We start from the raw sequence: 22,776 nt of genomic DNA, 5'->3' as shown, positions 1-22,776 counted from the left end.
ATAACCACATCTTGTAAACACTTTAGAGTTAGGCTCCACCATCAGAACGTGTACTTAATGTTATAATGATCACATTGATATCATTTAGTGAGTTGATGCACCACAACTAACCTGTTTAACAGGAGAAAGACGCACAAAGAATGTTTTAGTTGTTTTCAGACTGGTTGCTCTCATTGGAATGACGTGAGCTTCCTGTCTGCAGGTAATAGTATCCCATGAGGGAGAAAACACTCTAATACTGCCCCCTACTGACCAAGCTGAATAATCATACTGATAAATGAACACTGACAGCTCCAAAAACGATTTCAAAGCACAAAATAAAATAAATAAATCAACACAAAAATGTGACACATTATGGGTGGGTCACATTTACTACATAACTAGCACTCATCTAGTCTGTACCGTCCATCACTAGTTACAGCTTCATGGTAATAACCATACTGAGCCAACATTAGGTAGTGCATAACAGAAGTTTACATTTTGTGTGTGTGTGTGTGTGTGTGTGTGTGTGTGTGTGTGTGTGTGTGTGTGTGTGTGTGTGTGTGTGTGTGTGTGTGTGTGTGTGTGTGTGTGTGTGTGTGTGTGTGTGTGTGTGTGTGTGTGTGCGTGCGTGCGTGCGTGCGTGCGTGCGTGTGGGGGAACAGGAGTACTTATGTCCTGACCGAGGAGTCGTCCAGGGGTGCAGTGTGTGACCAGGTTCTGACCGATCCAGTTTCTATTCCCTGTGGACACCGCTTCTGCAGACAATGTTTCACCTCATCCTGGGACCAGTCTGGTCCACATGGAGAAGATGGCTGCCCCAAGTGTGGAGAGACCTTCACACAAACACCTGGACTGCAGACACCACATTCACTGCCAGGTATTAATTAATTAATTAGTCTGCTGGTGCCAGCGTTTTTTCCCCTTATATTGACGATCTCCGGAGAGCCGCGGAAGACACGATGTGCATGCGGATGTAAACAAAGGCTGTCTGGGGGGTGGGGGAGGGTATGGTCTATCCACCGGAACAATATTTTTGTAACCGCGATCGGCCATTCTGTTGCTATCGGCCAGTGAATAAGGCTTGTTTTCACCCAAAAAAGAAGATGTGATTTTCTACTACTTATAACATAGGAGTGGACGGAAGTGACATTTTTTGGGATGACGTCGCATCCGTCCACTCCTTCTCTCAGTGTCAAGGGATCATTCCTAAGTTGCGTTAGAGCGCCCTCTTGTGGAATTATTATTTTAATTGACGGAGATCTCCGCCAATGGTGAATGTCTTAAGAGCCAGTGGTTTTTCGAGGCCGTTAATAGTTGATTCAGTGTCAGACAGTGTTTTATTTGTATGTTATCCTGTTCTCTGGGGATGAACATTTTAAACCATTGTTTCCATAGGATATGAAGTTGGGACTGAACGTGTGTTTAACATTGATGAACTGTTGTGTTCCAGTGGATGTCAGTCTGCAGAAGGTTCTAAAGATCAGTCTGACAAAGAGGTTAGAAGGTCAGAGAGAAGACATCACTGGACCAAAACCTGGAACCTCCTTCAACAAGATCTACACACTGCTCTACCTCACAGAGGGAGACAGTGAAGGGGTTAATCAGCAACATGAGGTGTGGCACCTTGAGAAAGCATCCAAGATGGAGACTCTCCTTGACAAGCCAATCATGTGCTCTGACATCTTCAACCCCTTACCAGGCAGAGAGACACCCATCAGAAGAGTTCTGACGAAGGGCATCGCCGGCATTGGAAAAACATTCTCTGTGTACAAGTTCACTCTGGACTGGGCGGGGGGCGTGGCCAATCAACACATCAATCTCCTGATTCTGATCTCATTCCGGGAGCTGAACTTGGTCAGAGATAAGCAGTACAGTCTTCTCACACTGATCCATGATTTCTATCCAACATTAAAGAAGCTGACAGCAGAGCAGCTTGCTGCCTGGAAGACTGTGTTCATCTTTGATGGTTTAGATGAAAGCAGAATTTCACTGAACTTTCAAGACAATGACATTGTTTCTGATGTCAAAGTGACATCATCAGTGGGCGTTCTGTTGACAAACCTCATCAAGGGGAATCTGCTTCCCTCAGCTCAACTCTGGATAACTACCAGACCTGCAGCAGCCAGTCAGATCCCTCCTGAATGTGTTGATAGGGTGACAGAAGTACGAGGGTTCACAGGCCCCCAGAAGGAGGAATACTTTAGGAAGAGATTCAGTGATGAGACGCTGGCCAGCAGAATCATCTCACACATCAACACAACAAGGAGCCTCTTCATCATGTGTCACATCCCACTCTTCTGTTGGATTGCTGCTACCGTTCTGGTGGACATGTTGAAGACAGACGAGACAAGACAGCTGCCCAAGACCCTATGTGAGATGTTTATCCACTTCCTGTTGGTCCAGACAAGGAGGAAGAAGCAGAAGTATGATGAGACAGATGAGGGGAATCAACAGCAGCTCGTGGAGACTGATTGGGAAGTTCTTCTGAAGCTGGGCAAGCTGGCGTTTGAACATCTGGAGAGAGGTAGCATCATGTTCTACCAAGAAGACCTGGAAGAGTGTGGTCTTGATGTCACAGAGGCCTCGCTGTACTCAGGAGTGTGCACAGAGATCTTCAAAAGAGAGAGTGTGCTCTTCCAGAGAAAAGTCTACAGCTTCGTTCATCTGAGCATTCAGGAGTTTCTGGCTGCAGTTTACCTGCTCCACTGTTTCACTGCGAGGAACAAGAAGGTGCTGAAGCCATTTCTGGAAGATTACAACAGTGACTATACCCTGGCTGACTATACCCTGGCTGACTTCCTGAACAAAGCCATGCTTAAAGCCCTGAAGAGTAAAAACGGTCAGCTGGACCTCTTTGTCCGCTTCCTTCATGGCCTCTCACTGGAGTCCAATCAGAGTCTGTTAGGAGGCCTGCTTGGTCAAACAGACAACAGTCCAGATATCATTCAGAGAGCCATCGACAACCTGAAGGAGATGAACAGTGATGATGGTGATGCCTCCCCTGACAGATGTATCAACATCTTCCACTGTTTGATGGAGATGAAGGACGACTCATTACATCAGGAGATCCAACAGTACCTGAAGTCAGGGGACAGATCTAAGACACAACTGTCTGATACCCAGTGTTCAGCTCTGGCCTCCATGCTGCTGATGTCAGAGGAGGTTCTGGATGAGTTTGACCCTCAGTCATACAACACATCTCCGGGGGGGCGACTGAGACTGCTCCCTGCTGTGAGGAACTGCAGAAAGACTCGGTTAGTATTCATGTGAATTTTAACAAAACGGAGGAAATCATACTGAAGCTTCAGTCAGTCAGTCATCACAACATGTTGACAATCTGTCATATTGCCATTAAAGATTCAACTAAACTGTTTCTGTACTTTTAAATGTAAAACATTTAATATATTGAATTACACAAATACTGCAAAAGATGAGTTTATAGACACAACATCTACAATGGTATTATTATTGATATAATAATAACCTCTGTAGTAGTAATATTAGTTAGTAAAGTGTAGTAAAGTGTTAATAATGATAGCAGTAGTGGTAATCAATGTTCACATTGATGTTCACGTAGTATGCACACATATTATCACAAAGTGTTGTGAGCTTGTAGATTGGATATTTTTGGATATTGTTTACCCCAGAATAAGGAGGCTAGTGTTCATGTGGTTAAAAGAGCAGTGGATCAGAGTTATGTAATGAGAGGCTCGGTGTCAGGCTCTGTGCATGTCAGTTTCTCATAGCTTCATTTGATTGGCTCAGCAGGAGATTTGAACAGGAAACAGGTGGTGTGTGTTTCCAGTTCAAATCTGCTGCTGAGCCAATCATGAACAGAGACTATTTCCTGAAGACAAACTTAACAACTAAGCTAATACACATCTTGTTGTGTATGAAGATGACAGTAAAGATGTTTGTAACACATAGTGGAATGTTGAAAATTAGACTGAAATGACAGCTTGAACTGTTGTTTTGCTCTTGTGATTGGCCTAGGATCAGTGAGCAGTGAGGCTTATGGGTAAAATCAGAAGCTTTATTGTCACATCACAGGTTTACAGAAGTAAAAAAAGTGGGTGAAATTGTGTGTGTGTGTGTGTGTGTGTGTGTGTGTGTGTGTGTGTGTGTGTGTGTGTGTGTGTGTGTGTGTGTGTGTGTGTGTGTGTACGTGCATGTATGTATGTAAGTATATATGTAGTGCTAGCTGTGATAGTGCTGTTCTTGGCTGTGTGGTGCTGTATGAACTGATTGTTTTGTAACATTCACACATGTTCCCTTTTAATGTGTAATTACAGACTTAACTGTGACATCAGTGAGACAGAGTGTGAGGTTCTGGTCTCCGCTCTCAGCTCTAATCCATCCTATCTGGTTGAACTGGACCTATCTGGTAGCTGCCTGTATGATGCTGCAGCGAAGATGCTTTGTGATGCAATGAAGAGTCCACATTGTAGAGTGCAGATTCTGAGGTCTGTCTGTCTGTCTGTCTGTCTGTCTGTCTGTATATCTGATAGGTTCTTTATCATTTGGCTTTTCACCTCAGGGCTTCATCACACCAGAAATAAGATGACACTAAGACACAATCGGAGTACTCCTTCACGTTTTACTTGGCCAAGGAGAAATGTATACAGCTCCCTGAAACATTCTAAAGTACAAATACTTTACATTGGTATATATACAGCAACAGAGAAGCAGAGAGCAGGGCAAAGGCAGGGGCGTGACTAAAAGTACTTAAAAGTATCAGATTACTCTGAGTAATAGATACTGAATGTACTAGATAAAAGCGTACTTAGGGCAGTGTGAGCAGAGACCTGAGACACAGCGAGCTCTGCTCAGAGATAAGGGAACTATGTAAACACCGTAAATCACAGAGGCTGTTTAACCATAACTAGAGTTTCGGGGGGCTACGCCCCCCTCAACCCCAGCCGCGCACGGGGCCCAGCGTGGCCGTGTGTATATTGGGGGACCCAAATCGCCGGAGTGAAACTGTGGAAAAGTTTTTTTGAAAAAGGAAAAAATTTGAAGAAATAATATTTGTTATGTTTCAGGGGGTCCACAGGGGGTCCGCGGACCCCCTGATGGTCCACTGACCCCCTGTGGAGTGTTGGGACGTGCGGGGACACCCCTGGAACATTGCGGACCATTTCGGTGTTTTTTTTTTTTTCATGAAGGTGGTTGCTTGTTTCTGGCGCAGGCTGTGCAAACCTGGCAACCCAGCGCATGCTGCCGCACGTTTAAGTGGCGTAGCGTCATGAGGGTCAGTGGGGCCGTGGCTCGGTCAGTGAAGACCCTGTAGTGCGGATGATATGTGGCATAGAGGGGCAGATTGTAAATCCACAGAGGAAACATCCGTGGGCTACCATTGGTTCAGCGATGTGTGCGGTCGCCCTGCGGCCCCTCCTCCTCCAGCAATGTGCAGTATTGAGAGCCCTGACGTCACAACAATTGGAGCGATGGGCACTGCACTGTGGTTGGTTAGGGTACACCTAGGGCCCAGGTAGAACCCAGTTAAAGCCTGCATGGGCAAACCCAGTTAGGACCCGCCTTGGTCCCACATAAACATGGCTAGTTGGGGCCCACCTAAGGGCCAGGTAGAAGCTACTTATAGCCTGCATGGGCATCGGAGTTGGGACTGAAGTGGATGCCGCTGACATTGCTGACATGGGGTCCATATGGTTTAGCCCACCTTGAAACCATATGGGAACTACGCTGGCATGCTGGCTGTAATGCAAACGCTGCATCATACCTGCAGTGTGTAGTTTGATGTTGTGTGTGTAGCAGATATACCTGCAGTGTGTAGATCAATGTCCATAGGAAAGTCAATGCCCAGCAGTGTTTTTTTTCCCCAGCAGAGTTTCTAGTGTCTCTGTGTCTCTGTGGAAGAGGTTGCACATGAACTCTGCAGCCGCACTGAGGCGCTCCAACACAAAGACTCTGACATTAAGCTGCTTCACACAACAAACATCAGCACCACGCTGCTGTTTGTCCAAAAGACACAATATCTCCTCTCCCACCGACGTCATGTGTTCATTTATCGACAGCCGTACAGACTCCTTTTGACACATTTTACGTCGTTTATCCAGCTCTCACTGACTCTCCACATCGGGCTGTTATTTTGCTGCGATCAAGTCAACGATGTGAGGGATTAGCTATCACAGACGGACGGACAGGGGGTGAAACATAGTCTTGCGCCATGCCTTTCGGCCTGGCGGAGACAATAAAAAACCGAAAGTAAAGGAAATGGCCATTTCTGCAACAGAAGTAGTCAATAAACTATGCTATGAAAACATGGGCCACATTGGCAAAGAATGTAAGAAAGAGGCAATCGTGTAGAAAATAGCCGATCTCCAAGCTTACAAAGCCTCTCAACGTGAGGCGTTTCGAGCTTGTAGATCGGCTATTTTCACAATTTTTACTTGTGGAACGGAGTCAAACAGAATGGGGGGGTCCCAGATCAAGTACGTGTATTTGGGGGGGGGGGGGGGGGGGGGGGGGGGGCGTGAAAGGGTTGATAAACACTGCTCTAATCGGAGCGAAATTATCTGAAATTACTACATGACCATAATGCAGCGTAACATGCGTTGCACGGGGCGGTCCTGGCATTACGTTAGTTACTGTAGTTGCTGTGGAGCTACATAGTTCTCCAGAAGACACACACAAACATACACCATCTACAATGGACGAACTGAGCAGCAATATAGACATTCACCACACGAACGTGCATTGTTGACAAAGTGATTGCACAGCCGCTGCAGGCATGACAACCAGGTTAGCGTTAGCGACATGGCAGCTATCACAGCGCCCTGTCCGTCGTGCTGCAACTGCCTGTGATGGCTACAGCAGTAACAGCAAGCTGTCTGCGATGCCATTGTCTGGAGACTGCTCTTAGCGTGACAGGACCAATGAGAGTGATCGCTGTAGTTGTTGCTAAGATACGGTGGCGTCTCTGCCCCATAGCTTGTAGATCTCTCACACATGATTGGCGTAGGCTGCGTTGCCAGGTCTGAGTTTGTGTCTAAGCAATGGTCGGCTTATTTGTGCGCGCCTTTGGGCTCGTTTGCATTGTGCGCACGGCAGCGCTTGTTTAGCGTACGTCAGCGCGACGTGGCAACGGACGTGGCAACGTGAAAGGTGATTGGCTGGTGAAAAGAAACACCCGACGTTACACCAGAAATGGTGCCTGGAGAAAATGGTGACCAAAAAAAAAGTTTGGAAAAAAAGGAAAAAACCCCCGCAGCGGCTGCCTGCTGTTGTGGTGATGAGGTCGTGCGCACGGTAAACGGTACGAAGCTGCCTCCCCTTCCGTTTTGTCCGACATTTGGTGAGTAGAATTAATTATGTTGCGCGGTGGAAAAGGTGTAGTGAACAGTGAGATGTCCCCTACGCGAGGCGTAAATTCAGCGCGGCCGCCGTGGCGAGTCAGTTGGCGACATGTGGTCTGGCGGTGCGTTGTTTATTCGATAACAGAGCTGTGGGGTGTGGACACCGAGGGTGCGGAAGTCGGTCGCCATTTATATAGTTAGATAGACCATCCAATATGCTGTGCTTGGCTCCTCTGCCTGCACACACACATCAAATGAATACACTCATATATCAATTGAATGATTAATTAGATGATCACATTAACAATATGAATAGAACTTATAAACACACTTTATCCCATTTATGACTGCAAATCGGATCCTTCATCCCGTCCTGTTGATCAAATAATTAATATTCACATTCTTCTTGCTTTCACATTTTCAAAAATGGACATTATAACAGGATTTTATTAATCACATCAACACCATATAACGCTTGCCTCTTTCGCTTTCAGTGGCCTTGGGACTTAAGCTATCCGCTTGTCGCATTTTGTCATACAGAGCATAGCACAAAGCTGTTATCAGGGCACATGATGAGAATTAGTAGAATGTCACTTGATCATGGTCAATAATGATAGAAACGATTGTAGATAATGCTGAAAAACCTACGCATAGGAAAAGAACATTATCACTCTCAAAATGTATGGTTTTCTTGTGAGCAGTGGTTGTAACTTAATAACCTTCAACCGGTTGTATCATTAATTTGACCATCATGAATTGACAATTCATTTTCAAACATTAACAGAGCACTTAGATGTCTGTGTCATTTTCATCATAAAGGCCTCGAGAGGGAGAACACATTCCCGTCATCTTTCAAGTCTTGCTCAGTCTGAGATAACGCCGCATACGTTTGAACGAACGTGTCAGCAACCATGCGTTTCACTACGGTCCTGATGCAGACCGATAACACGCGAAACAGCACCAAAGCACAGAGTACCATTGTTCGTTATTGGCCTCCTTAGACTTAATGTCATCTGAAATGTAAACACAACAGGTACTTGTTCGAAAAGTACTTCTCACCAGGAACACTGGATCCCCAGAGTGGGTCATGTGGGTTGCTTATAGAAACACGGTGTTTTGATGGCATATTAGGGTGTGGCTTAGCCGAGATGATGACCGTTTGATCGGTCATCTGATGGGGGCACCCGCCCCTCCCCGATTGGGAGGAAGCCTTAAATGGGCCCTCGCTCCACACTTAGCTCTTAGCGACCATAAACGTCTTACTAACACATTTACACCAGTTGGCTTTTTCCAGCTTGACCCATGATATTGCATTCACCACACGCTTCATATTTAGTCATCTTCAGAGTGACATAAAAGCTCTTATTTATGTGCTGCTCAGGTTATACTTAAACTGATCATACGTTTTGCACGGCAAATAGCATTGACCCAAGGCTCACTCACTATTTTGGATTCGAGGCACTTACTTACTACCGGTTAACAGCAACAGGAAATGTAGGATGTGGAACACATATATCTGCAACATGACAGTCATAATTATCTTAGCTTTAGCCTTCCCCTGCTTAACTTTAATAATAAAGACAAAAGATACATAGAAAAATATACGAACATAGAACTATAAGAAAACATGGAAAATATAAAAATAAAAAACACAACCGAGGTCCACTGGCGCTTCATTGTTCTTTCTAAGTGCAACAAGGATTTGTGAGTGGGGGTAAGAATTCTTCTTCCAAGCTTAGATCTGACCCAGCTCTAGACGCTAGGCCCCATCCATCGCTGGGTGCTACCTTATTGCTTACTGTTTGACAGTGTCCGCACCAGGTTGTGTGACTTTTGTGAGTCCACGTATCTCGCTCCTTGATCTTGATGGCAGTTGACGCAGACCAGGACTCAGAAACGGCTTCTCAGCAGGACATAGATCCTCCAGCATGGAGGGCTCCCGTTTGGCTTGGCGACCTTATCAGCTATCTTATCAGCACCAGATCACCAGGCTTCAGTCCGTGTTACCTGTGGGAAGACAGAGAAAAAAACTGGCAGAATCCTGGTTCTCTGACACAATATTATTTTTACAGTGTATGGCCTTCGCCACTTTAGCTTACTTTTTAAAATATAAGTGTGAATATAGTGTGAATATGCTTCATAATTACGTGTACTATCCCTCCTGTTGAACCATTACTCAGATGATTGGTTCAATATATTTCAATTAATTAATTAAGACACTATAATTATTAAAAAAACAAAAAAACAATCGCCTTAAAACACTGCTTGGGTACTTCAAATATAGGGGACAAGACATGATTTTTCAAAGTGAGAAATTGGGGCTTGTGGCCCTGAAGGCCGTCATAACAAAAATAAGTCTTATGGGAAGCTTGAGTAGTTTAACACTTGCTGTTTTAAATTCACGCCAGGTGTCTATAAACCTCGTGGGAAGGGCACATCGGTTATCAGTTGTAGACAGTACAGGCTGACTGCTCTACAGCTTGTAGCTCTCCCATCTTTTGGAAAAAGATTTCCATTGCTAGTTAAGACACAAATGTCACTTACAAAAGTAGAACTATCTTCGGTTAAGTATTTTAACTATTTTTTAATGAAAACAAAAATATTTAATATAGTTTTAATACAAAAAAAAAAAGCTCCCTATCTCCCCAAAGTCTGTGAGCCACTTTTCATTATAATGGAGCTCTCGATGGCCCTGCAGTGCCATCGATCACACCACGATCCTGAAAGCCACACACAAACCCCGGGCCATACAGTAACATGTAATACTCAACTGAGGTGTAATCTACACTTGAGTCCCTCCACACTTACTGTAACAATGTGCTTAATACACTTGAGTGAGGGCCTGTGCTACTTTGATCACTCTTCTAGAGTAAACACCTACAGGCCTTAATTTAATGCAATGTTGTTGCAACAGAACAGAAGTCATAACACATCTTTAACATCATGTCCAGGGGGGTGTACTTGTACATCAAAACTGGCTGACACTAAGGAAACAGGAGATAGGCTCCTCCCCTATGGGCCTCAAACACTTTGTCGCTCTTGTGTGTCACTAGTTGACTACTGGGAAAGTTTTGGGTATCTACAAGGGGCATTTAACTGTAGCTGTAGACAAAAGGCTTACTGTAAACAGGAAAGGGGCCAAGACATCGGAGCTAGTTAATACCCAAACTGTACCCTCACCATATATATATATATATATATATATATATATAAGGGTTTCTGTCCCGATGAAACCAATGTCCTGCCATTTATCTTTATCCATTCTGCCCTTAGACCTGCGTGGCCTTCTGTTCTTCGGCCTATTGTCATTCCAGCCCTCCACAGTTGTTCCTGAATTACAATCAACAACAACATGCCCCGTGAGCCCACACCTAAAGCGTGTATTTGGGGCCTGTCTGTTCTCCTGCCTGTTATCGTCCCAGTCATTAACTGTAGTGCGCGATCTATAATCGGCTACGAAATGTCCAGTACGGCCACAGCGAAAACATCCGTTGGGGGCCCTTGTGGGCCCTTTCCTCCCTTTTCGCTTAGCTCCCTGGTAATCAAAATCACCCCACTCTCTTTCGTTCTCTCTCACGTCCATCTTGCATACACGCACGCGCACTCACGCACGCGCACTCCCACACAGTCCCACACAGTCACACACAGCACGCTTGAGTACAGTACCTGAATAAATGTACTCAGTCACTTTCCACACACACAACAACCCTAGTGGTTGATACTTAAGTACAGTACTTGAGTAAATGTACTCAGTTACTTTCTACCACTACACACACTTGTATTCCTATACTCGTGAGGACATACACAGACACTGAAAAGCTCATTCATTCACAGTCACGACAGAGAGGCAGACACACTCAATCAGTCCCACTCTTTCTGCACACAGCTGATACACACAGAATGGATCAACAGTCTGTATAACTCTCTAAATCACGCACTTTGTCTGCTCTCTCTCATTCACAAGGTCTTACAATTGACACAGAACTTGACAAAATTACTGTATCTATGTACTTCAACTTCATTTACATATATTCCACTGAACAGTCCTCACAATCTCTCATAGGCTTCTACAGGAACACACACATTTTCAACGGGGATCCCCACACATTCACTGTACTTTCACTCATAGAATTCATACAGAAGTCACCAGTCCACGCGACTGTCCCAAACAGACCTCACACACGCAAGGATCTCCTGGGGGGGGGGTGAAAAACACTCGTCTCTCAACCACCGTGACCACCACTCACACTTATTTCGAGCGTTATTTACACTGCTGTATACTGGCTAAATCACACTTCACACATTCATTAATAACACATCTTAATATCACAGTATCACCACGTTCCAACGGATTTCTCACCGAAACACCCAAGATTGGACCGTGGGTTATTTCTAGATGATTATGATCCGGAAAGGTGCTCACGGATTATCACTTATGATCTCATAGTGAGGATCGGAGAGAGAATTGTTAGACCGGATAACTCACTCAGTGCTTCACACCTGTCCATATTGCGCTTATAGAGACAACTTAAATGTGTCATACATAGTGATGACGCGTGTCTGACAATCTCTGTGATTTCACTTTTAGTAATATTAAGCACAAAACATACAATATAAACATTCACAGTTTCACCACGTTCACCGGATTTCTCAGCAAAACACCCAAGTCTGGACCGTGGGTTATCTCTAGATGATTATAATCCGGAGAGGTGCTCAAACGGATCACTCCCTTAGAATCTTAGTGAGTATCCCGCCGAGAGAGAGTTGCCACTGCAACCTCTGTGATTTCACTCACTCCACAGTATACAATTTGCAGGAAATAAACCACTCCTGTTGCTTCTATAACATAGTAACCCTATCCTAAAGTTTCACTGACTATTCAGTGCTTAGGCACATGTCTATATTGCGCTTATATAGACAACTTAAATGTGTCACACTTACGTGCTATCTTATAGTGGTGTGATGACCGTTCAAAATGCCGTCAGTTGTTCCCCCGAAGAGAAGATGTCTGGTGGCGAGTTGAGCAATTGCAGGGTCCGGTGATGGCTCCTGGCTTCATGCAGCTCGGCCGTCTTTCTTCTCCTCTTCAGGAACAACGTTGACATCCGTGCTCGTTAGGACCAGTGAAATGATAGGTTCTTTATCATTTGGCTTTTCACCTCAGGGCTTCATCACACCAGAAATAAGATGACACTAAGACACAATCGGAGTACTCCTTCACGTTTTACTTGGCCAAGGAGAAATGTATACAGCTCCCTGAAACATTCTAAAGTACAAATACTTTACATTGGTATATATACAGCAACAGAGAAGCAGAGAGCAGGGCAAAGGCAGGGGCGTGACTAAAAGTACTTAAAAGTATCAGATTACTCTGAGTAATAGATACTGAATGTACTAGATAAAAGCGTACTTGGGGCAGTGTGAGCAGAGAGCTGAGACACAGCGAGCTCTGCTCAGAGATAAGGGAACTATGTAAACACCGTAAATCACAGAGGCTGTTTAACCATAATAGACCATCCAATATGCTGTGCTTGGCTCCTCTGCCTGCACACACACATGAAATGAATACACTCATATATTAATTGAATGATTAATTAGATGATCACATTAACAATATGAATAGAAACTTATAAACACACTTTATCCCATTTATGACTGCAAATCGGATCCTTCAATATCTTACTCCACCATCGAACCTTTTCCACTGATAGTTGTAAAGTATTAATAATGATGAAGTGAATACATTACATATTGTGTGATCTACAAGTGTTGTGACCTTGTAGATCGGCTATTTTTTTTCAGAATGTTTGCCCCAGAATAGGGAGGCTAGTGTTCATGTGGTTATAAGAACAGTGGACCAGAGTTATGTGCTGAGATACTTAACAGGCTCTGTGCATGACTGTAGTTCCCTCTTCTATAAGGTGACCTTCCCGTTTCCTGTTCCAGATCAGTTTCTCACAGGGCTTGTCCACACACACACACGCGTCGAGACACCGGAAGTTCCATCCTCTCCAATGATATGGATTTGATTTCTTTTCCCATATCATTAAAGTGGATGGAACTTCTGGTGACTCGACGCGTGTATATGGACAAGCCCATAGCTTCATTTGATTGGCTCAGCAGCAGATTTGAACAGGAAACAGGTGGTGTGTGTTTCCAGTTCAAATCTGCTGCTGAGCCAATCATGAACAGAGACTATTTCCTGAAGACAAACGTAATAACTAGAGCTAATACACATCTTGTTGTGTATGAAGATGACAGTAAAGACGTTTGTAACACATAGTGGAATGTTGAAAATTAGACTGAAATGACAGCTTGAACTTGACACCACATCAACTGTGTGTGTGTGTGTGTGTGTGTGTGTGTGTGTGTGTGTGTGTGTGTGTGTGTGTGTGTGTGTGTGTGTGTGTGTGTGTGTGTGTGTGTGTGTGTGTGTGTGTGTGTGTGTGTGTGTGTGTGTGTGTGTGTGTGTGTGTGTGTTAACTTTTATTAGATGGAACTGCTGCAAACAGATTGTTTTGTAATATTCACATATTTTCCCTTTTAATGTGTAATTACAGATGTGCTTACTGTCTCTTCGATGAAACAGAGTGTGAGGTTCTGGTCTCCGCTCTCAGCTTTAATCCATCCTATCTGGTTGAACTGGACCTATCTGGTGGCATCCTGAATGATGTTACAGTGAAGATGCTCTGTGATGCAATGAAGAGTCCACTCTCTAGACAGCAGATTCTGACGTTAGTAGTGCTTGTCTGTCTGTCTGTCTGTCTGTCTGTCTGTCTGTCTGAACCTGTCTGTCTGAACCTGTCTGTCTGGTGTCCATTCTTTGGGTTGTAATTCTATGTTGCAGATTGGTCCAGCAGTGGTTATTTACATACAGTATAAGAGACAACAGTGGACCGACCTAGAATATCCACATCCTCTGGGTTTGATTTCTCTGAACCTTTGATCTCTGTTATGCACATTGATTGGAGTCCTATGTATTCAATTAATCAACAGAGCATATTAACACTTTAATGTATGTCATCAATAAATATAAATAGCTATATTTACAGAGGAGAAAAAGGAAAAATGGCAGCAGTGTATCTCCCCTTATTTCAAGGGAATTTAATATCTATCTCCACATCTCTAAATATCTGAATATTCTACAAGAAGATCTCAAGACACATTCATATCTTTTTATTTGAGGGATTCCCAGATCGATCGGACAAGCGGATCTTCCAGTTAAGAGGGAGTCTTAAGTTGCCACTGTCGCAAAATTGCTTTCTCTGGGTGGGACTGTCGGGTCTCTGCTCTACATGTAAAGTGTCTTGTTGCTCAGGGTGGGACTGTCGGGTCTCTGATCTACATGTAAAGTGTCTTGTTGCTCAGGGTGGGACTGTGGGGTCTCTGCTCTACATGTAAAGTGTCTTGTTGCTCAGGGTGGGACTGCCGGGTCTCTGCTCTACATGTAAAGTGTCTTGTTGCTCAGGGTGGGACTGTCGGGTCTCTGCTCTACATGTAAAGTGTCTTGTTGCTCAGGGTGGGACTGCCGGGTCTCTGCTCTACATGTAAAGTGTCTTGAGACACCTTGTTGTGATTTGACACTTTAATAAAATTGAATTGAATTGATAGTCTAATCGCTGATTGAGCAATCCGATCGATGACGCACCGTGGTGTGGAGAAGTATTAATCAGGGGCGGCAGTGGCTCAGGAGGTAGAACGGACACTTGGGAGCCAGAAGGTTCCCAGTTCGATGCCGGGCTCCTCCAGAGTTTTTGTCGAAGTGTCCTTGAGCCAGACACTGAACCTCTTAATCGCTCCCGATGAGCAGGTTGGTTTCCTCTGCCGTCGGTGTGTGAATGTGTGTGTGAATGTATTGCACATTGTAAAGCGGCTTGGTAAATGCACCATTTACACACACAGACACAATAATATTACAGTTACTATTATCCCAAAAGTAACTCATTACTATGTTCAGGAGCCTTGGTGGAAAACGCAATTTGCGTGTTGTTTACTTTCATTCCATGATATCACTGGATCAAGTTGCTTTGAAGGGTCCGCTCTGGTTCTAGAGCAGATACGGAAACCGTAATCGTAATTATTTGAGATAGTCGCAATTATTTGAGATAATTGCGACTAATTATTTTTTGCTTTCAGCACGTTATGAAGTGACGTGTTGTAAGCTTGTATATCAGCTTTTTCTGCTTTAAATGTATGTAAGTATATTATTACGTATAAAATTGTCTTCGTATATTTAAGTTATTAGTCATATCTGCCCTGTGCAATGTTTCATTACGAAGCCTAAAGTACAATTAAATCGTTAATCACAATTATGTTTGTGACAATTAATTGTCAACTTAAATTTGTAATCGTGGCAGCCCTATGCATCAATGTACTGTATATGTACGTGCAAATTATTGGATACGGAAGGGGGGTCGGGCCCTAAACCGGAACAACTGGTTAATTAGTGCGAGACCCACAAGTTTGCTTGAGAGATGAAAACACTGCCGGTGTAGCCTGCAGAAAAGACATGAAAAACTGCTAGTAACATAAGTCAGACTTTTGAGTTGAAAGGATGCAACTACTAAACGAGTAATGAGCAATATATTTATTTTTTGGAGTAACAAGCCCAACACTGACACACTTCTACTTCTCCCCAAAACCCATCCTGAATTAATTTGGTACTGATTGATCGATTCATTACATTACCTGGCTGTGTTTCAGATTATTGAGTGACTGTCAACACAGGCAGAGCTCTAGCCAAGCACTGAACCAACTGGTGAACGAGTCATTGGAATGAAACTGAACTGTAGACCAAAAATAACCATAATTCTATGTTATTACTCCACACCAGTGACCTCAGCTGTCAGCCCCTGTGCACAACTTAACAACAGCTTGACAGCAGTCTGTGGTGCTGATTGGTTAATCGTTAGACCCACCCCCAAACCTGGTGCTCATTGGAAAATCACATTTTTATCCCACGATTTTGTAACCCATTTTTTACCCAGTGCCAATGCCTAAGCTTGTAATCCTGGGCGCTACTCTCCCTCTTCCAGCCTGGGGAGAGCCCCGAACTGAGCTCATGCTTCCTTCGACGCATGATATGAGGAGTTAACAGGCCGCTTCTTATCACCTGACAGGGGGGAGTTTCCCCGGTAGGACGTAGGACGTAGCGCGTGGAAGGAGCACGTTATTCCAACCAGTTCCTTTCCCCTCCATCAGGCGCCCCGGCTGACCAGGGGGAGGCAGTATAGAGACCAGGATTACTGCATGTTTTTAGTGAGGGTACCTACCTTAGGGGACACGGGGAGAACATGCAAACTCCACACAGAAAGGCCCTTTTGCCAACCCCAGCTAGGGTCAAAAATCACTTTTTCTGGAAAACTGCAGGTTCTTAACACAATGCCAGACCAAAGAAGCAGTCCTCTCAGTGGAATGTGAAGTCTATGGTCTGGACCCAGGCAAGCTTCAATGATCTCTCTCCATTGCATTGCGCACCTCTCCTCACCATCTCCTCATCTGCCCCAGCTCTTGTGTCATAGTTCTGCTCCAGATGGTTTTGGGCCTCCCAGGTTTTCTTTTGCCTGGTGGCTCCATCTTACGGAGACGTTTGTTTCTCATCACATGTCCTAGCCATCTCAAACGTGTGTAATTTCCTTTGTGATGCTCCGGCCAAAAGAAAAGATCTGCCACATTAGTCTGAGGCCTCTGTTGTGAAAAACTTCTATTCTGTTTTGACCACTCACCAGCTCTCTGAACCACACAGCAGAACAGACTTGACATTGCTGTTATACAAAAGCATCTTCATTGTCTCCTCCAGGCAGAAGGCGCGGACGAGCATAATTATGTTTTTGTCCGTCTTTTCTTGTCCGTCCGTCCGTCCGTCCGTCTGTGGACAGCTAATCTCCGGCAGCTAATCTCAGCTAATCTCCGGCACCGTTGGACCAATCGTTGCATGTGAAACTGTGCACACATATTCACTGGTTGCCAGAGCAGAGCCTCTGTCCCAAATGTTTCACATCGTCCTAACACTAGGAGGCCATTTTATTTTACAAAATAATTGTTTTGAAACATTTACACTTACAGATTTTGTCCAAACATTATGCAAATCGGTACACATTATCTCTAGAGTCATGTGATCAAGATGGATCTCTCTGTGCTCGGGTGGTGCAGTGGTAAAGTGCCTGCCCACCACTGCAGAGGTTGTGGGTTGGAATCCACCGTGGTGCATACAGCTACAGTATGTCAATTCACTATACAAACACAATTGGCCCGTGTTTGGGGGATGGAAGCCTGGTGGGGAGGGTGATAATAGTCACTGCACGTAATCCTACAAGCTGACAGCTATCAGCAGGGAGTGTTGGGTGGGAGAAGTAGGACGAAGGCTCTACGTCCTCCCAGTGGGGGTTCCTAACTGGCAGGTGAGACAGTAGGATACAACTGCAATGACAACACACACATGTGTGGGGAGGAATCAAGCTGTATGAGTTTGATATTTCAGATAACATTTTTAGTGACTATGACTGCCTTCCAAAGTTTGTGGGCTTGGCGAAGACCTGTGCTCCGAGGAGCACATTTTTCTAGTTTTAAGTCCGTATTGCTTGCAGTTTGCAGGAGTGCTCCGTCTTGAACAAAATGCCTCAAATCATGAATACACCATGCAATTTCCGTGAAACAGAGGAAGAAATGCCACTTGAACTATTTCAAATCAGCCTCATGGTGGCACTATAACAGGCCGATTTGTGTTTTTACCTACAACTGCACCGATCTGTGTAAAACTTTGTATGTGCACTCCCTAGAGGCCAAGGAAAAACCTTTGCCCTGTATTTTCCACATCTGCCTTTTATAGCGCCACCAGGAGGCCGACTTATATAAAACCTTATCATTACTCCTTCAGATTTTATCCAAATTTCACGCAATCAGTAGACATGATCTCTATAGTCATGTGATCAAGACGGATCTATTCAATTTTTCATATTCCATCCTGATTGGCTAAGATTGACATCTAAAGTTTGCAGGAGTGGCCCGTTTTAAACAAAATAATGCAAATCATGTACGTTGCATCCGATTGCGGTGAAACGTTGCACGCACATTTGCATTACGTTGAGGAACACATGCTACCCTTTGAACATTGCCCTATTATAGTGCCACCAGGAGGCCATTTTTTTCTTTTATTTTTTTGCGAACGCAGCGGAAGGAGGCGCGCCTCCTTCCGCTGCGTTCGCAAAAAAATAAAAGTTGGAGCTTACTATGCGCAAGTGGAGCTTACTATGAAATCGTGCTCGGGTTGTGTGTGTGCGTCTCTGTCTGTGTGTGTCTGTGTGCACTGTGTGCACTGCCTGTGTGCAGCCAAGTAATGTCCAATATAGACGTACATCAAATAAAAGGTCTTTGAAAACTGAACACACCTGTCAAGGTTGCGTTTAAGCCCGCCCCTTCCCCCGGAAGCCACGCCCCGGAGAAGGCTCCTAAAAACTCCCCATTGAACCCCATGTTAAATGAAAAGTGCCCGAATCGCTCCGAAACCTTTCCTACCCTCCCTAAGTGGGGGTCTACGAACAAATACTTCGGGCTCGGATTTTGGCTCCGCCCCCCGGAAGTGGGTGAAACAGGCACTTCAAACACTTTGTTGAATTGTTCAAAAACATTCAAAGTTTTTTTTTTGTGAATTTGTATTTTTCTAAGATGCTCCTTTTAACACATTGACTGCCAGAGTTTTTTCAGAACAGTCTGTAGCCTCTGCCAGGGTTTTGCCACGATTTTGGTACCTGTTCGCGTAGCCACAGATTTTTTTCCTCCAGTATGATTGATCCCCAGATGGTTTCTAATCACAGATGAGATTCAGGTGTGGTTTCACAAATGTCAACGAGGTCATTTTGACCTCGTTAACATGTGTTGTGATGTTTGAATATAGCTCAAAACCAGTAGTTTTAAACCAAAAAACAATGTGAATTGTTTGTCCGTTTGAATTTTAACATTGAAGTGAATGGAGCAGAAAATCTTTGAACATTTTTAGCTCCTAATTCGAACGTCGAATGTTCGCCGCTCCACCTCCCAATGTCCCCTCCCTGAATGAATGAATGAACCATTGTAAGAGTGCTTTGAGTAAGTTTGAGTACTTAGAAAAGCGCCATAAAAATGCAATTCATTATTATTATTATTATTTGTTGACTTACATTTTCTTGAAAGGGAGGTTTTCATAGGGGGTGTAATTTCAACTGTGCGTCCTGGCCTTGGAGTTATGCCTGATGCCCCCTGTCTCAATGTACCCAGACGCACACAGCTCACTCTTCCCATGAAATATGTTGTTGCATGCTTGCATAATTAATTAAATATAGGCTACTTCATTGTTCTTCTACACGTTTGACGCATTTATGACTTGTCCGACATCATTGTCCATTTGCCCTCGTCTTGTGCAACATAATCTCTGGTGCGCGCTGGCAACCGGCCTGAATAATCACCAGCGGCAACCTTTCATAACGTTCAATTATACAAACTTTGAAATTAAACAAACATGTTTAGCTCAGCATCAGCTATCTAACTTGGCATATGCTTAATATTTTTGATAAGCTGATTAGATCATCTGTGATAGTACATTTTTTAAATGAATGATGCGCTGCTGTCTCGTTAAACGCTATAATGTTCAGTGCATTAACGTAAGCTACAAACAAGTTACCCATGTCCATGTTGACCACATAATGTTACAGGCTATGGCTAATTTGGTTACACAAATGCTTTGTATTTGTATACTCCGTCACGCGCCTCATTGTTTATTTGCCCAAAACAGATCTGTAAGCTGTCGACACGCCATGACGCAATGCGTTGATAGCCTGCATGTCTGTTTTTTGGGTAGCCTTGGATCACAAGACGGTCATCTGTGATGTATCAGGGCTATTGTTGGAGGCAGGCGACACACGTTAGCCGTCGTAAGCTATATCACAAGCAGGCCTATACACACAGCTCACACTCTCCCCCTGAAATATGTTGCATGCTTGCATACTAGTCATTTTATATACTTATTTGTGCTTCTACTAGAACCACTAATGTCATAAAACTATATTAGTTGGTTCCGCTATTGTAGGCCTATTTATTATTACACACACACACACATGTTTGTAGAAACGGAGGAAATATTTTTGGCATTAATTAATGGAATGGCGGGATTTTACAAAGAGAAGAATGAAACCTGAACAAGTTTAAACAGCGATATGCATGGGATTTGACAGCGTCTTTCTCCGTCTTTCTATTGTCCAATAAATACTTTATAGCAAATAAGTTTGCCCCACTAACCAAGACGAAATAAACAAACTATTGTTCAATTCAAAGGAACTATTGGCTTGAGAAAATATACGTTTACATTGCCAAAGCAAGTGCCAAAACATTGTTTAGGAAATTATACAATGAACAAAAGAGTAAAAATAACAAATGACAACTACGATGAGTGTAGAAGAAAAAGAAAAATAACGCAAAAAGAAAAATGACTCGGCAAACAGAACGTTTGCTCACTCACCTGCTCCACCCCCTGGTTGGTTTCGGAACTAAACCACGTGCCAGATGTGTCATGTGTGTGATGCAAAGGTTTTGAAAAGTGAAATGGGTCAAGACTCATGGGCCAATCACTGTATCTGCTGCTATGCTCATGCACCTTTGTCTTACCTCAGGTACTTACTTTACCTTTATGTCTTACCTCAGGTACTTACTGCACCTAATATCTTACCTCAGGTACTTACTGCATCTTATATCTTACCTCAGGTACTTACTGCATCTTATATCTTACCTCAGGTACTTACTGCATCTTATATCTTACCTCAAGTACTTACTGCATCTTATATCTTACCTCAGATACTTACCGCACCGGATAGATATCCGGTACTATGTGTAAATATGTAGATAATGTGTTTCCTTTTAACTTTGTTTTATTTTATCTCTCTTCCTCCTTGCCCCCCCTTCTTCTTCTTCCCTTTCTCTTATGGAATAAAAACGATGTAGAGCTTGCACAAAAACAAATTTCACCCACTGTTTTACACATGCAAACCTGTGATGTGGCAATAAAGTTGATTCTGAACTATTTTCAGATTTCAACATACGGCACATCATTTAAAAGCTGACTGTGCTCAACTTCAGGTGTCCTCTTTTCATTGGAAATATGATAGGCAGAAACAGTTTAAAAGGGCTTTTAACAGACATAGTCCAGTACACAAGCAACAGATCAGGCTCAGTTGTAAAGGCTCATAAATGGGTAAACTGGCAAAACTCTGCCTCAGAGGAAGAGGTTATTAATCAAAAAAAAAAGACTAAGCAATGGACTGAGCAAAAAGAGGAAATTAAACAGGCCAGGATATACAGGTGAAACAATCCTTTTCAACACAGGTGGAAACACTGAAATAGGCATGAGAGACTAACAGATCTAACAGGATCTATTATGCATTATCCAGTGACCAAGTGCAGAGCTGGTGACAGTACAGTATGTATGAGAATATGATTTATTTATGATCCAGTGCCATGAACACAGTCATCAGAGCAGACAACAAAGATACTTAAATAAGACAATATGGTCATTTGTGTTTATTTCCATTCAGGCTGAGTGACTGTGTCTTATCAGAGAGCTGCTGTGGAAAGCTGGCCTCAGTTCTCTGTTCCAACTCTAGTCTTCAAGAACTGGACTTGAGTTATAATGACTTGACCGATTCAGGGGTGACGCTGCTCTTACCTGGACTTGAGAGTCAACAATGTAGACTGAAGATCCTCAGGTTAGATCAGTTCATGATGATGTTAAGTTCCATTATGTTATAACTATAGACATGTGATGATTGTTTCTGTCTCTGTGTCTGTGTTACACTACTGTTTAATTTCTGGATAAATAACTTATCGCCCTATCTATTTTTTCAGGTTGAGACAAACTAACCTCACAGAGAAATGCTGTAAGGAATTGTCATCACATTTCAGTTCCAACTCATCTAGTCTGACAGAGTTGGATCTAAGTGCCAATGAGTTACAGAATTCAGGAGTGAAACTGCTCTCTATTGGACTGAAGAGTCCAAACTGCACACTGGAGATTCTGAGGTTAATAATGTGTTTTCTCTCTGTGTGGATCTCTACGTGAATATCAGAAGCAATTTGTTAATATGTTTTGTTTCTCTGCAGATTGTCACACTGTTTGGTCTCAGATGAAGGCTTTTCTTGTCTGGCCTCAGCTCTGCGTTCCAACGTCTCCCAACTGAAAGAGCTCGACCTGAGCTTCAACCAACAAGGAGACTCAGGAGGAGAGCAGCTGCTCTCTGTTGGACTGGCTACACTCAAGTAAGTAGAGGTTTGAAGTCATTCCGTGCTGAAATGGTTTGTGAGAGATATTTTTGCAAGACACAACTTAAAATGTGACCCACACAGAAAATGGAAGATGATTGAAAATGTTTGCATCTTTGTCTTTAATATTTATATTTTGTTCTATTTTTCCATTTCATTTGTATTTCATTTGAACAAAATGAGTATTACTTCTTTA

General features: G+C 43.5%; 1 protein-coding gene across 1 annotated transcript in view; it reads left to right on the top strand.

Moving 5' to 3' along the window:
- The window catches only part of LOC311049027 (uncharacterized protein), a gene marked incomplete at its 3' end in the record, with an annotated part of 71,758 nt that overhangs the window by 29,885 nt on the left and 19,097 nt on the right, over nt 1-22,776 (top strand). Inside the window, exons 10-15 of the mRNA XM_084062454.1 lie at nt 678-859; nt 1,433-3,236; nt 13,859-14,032; nt 21,857-22,027; nt 22,167-22,340; nt 22,422-22,577. Of these exons, the coding sequence (XP_083918580.1) occupies nt 678-859; nt 1,433-3,236; nt 13,859-14,032; nt 21,857-22,027; nt 22,167-22,340; nt 22,422-22,577 (2,661 nt within the window). The remainder of the gene's footprint in view (nt 1-677; nt 860-1,432; nt 3,237-13,858; nt 14,033-21,856; nt 22,028-22,166; nt 22,341-22,421; nt 22,578-22,776) is intronic.

Source organism: Gymnoscopelus microlampas (genome assembly GCF_963454915.1).
Source record: "Gymnoscopelus microlampas genome assembly, chromosome: 1".
In the NCBI taxonomy this organism is placed as follows: Eukaryota; Metazoa; Chordata; class Actinopteri; order Myctophiformes; family Myctophidae; genus Gymnoscopelus; species Gymnoscopelus microlampas.
The sequence above is the reverse complement of the archived record's forward strand: the minus strand, read 5'-3'. Positions and strand labels throughout refer to the sequence as shown.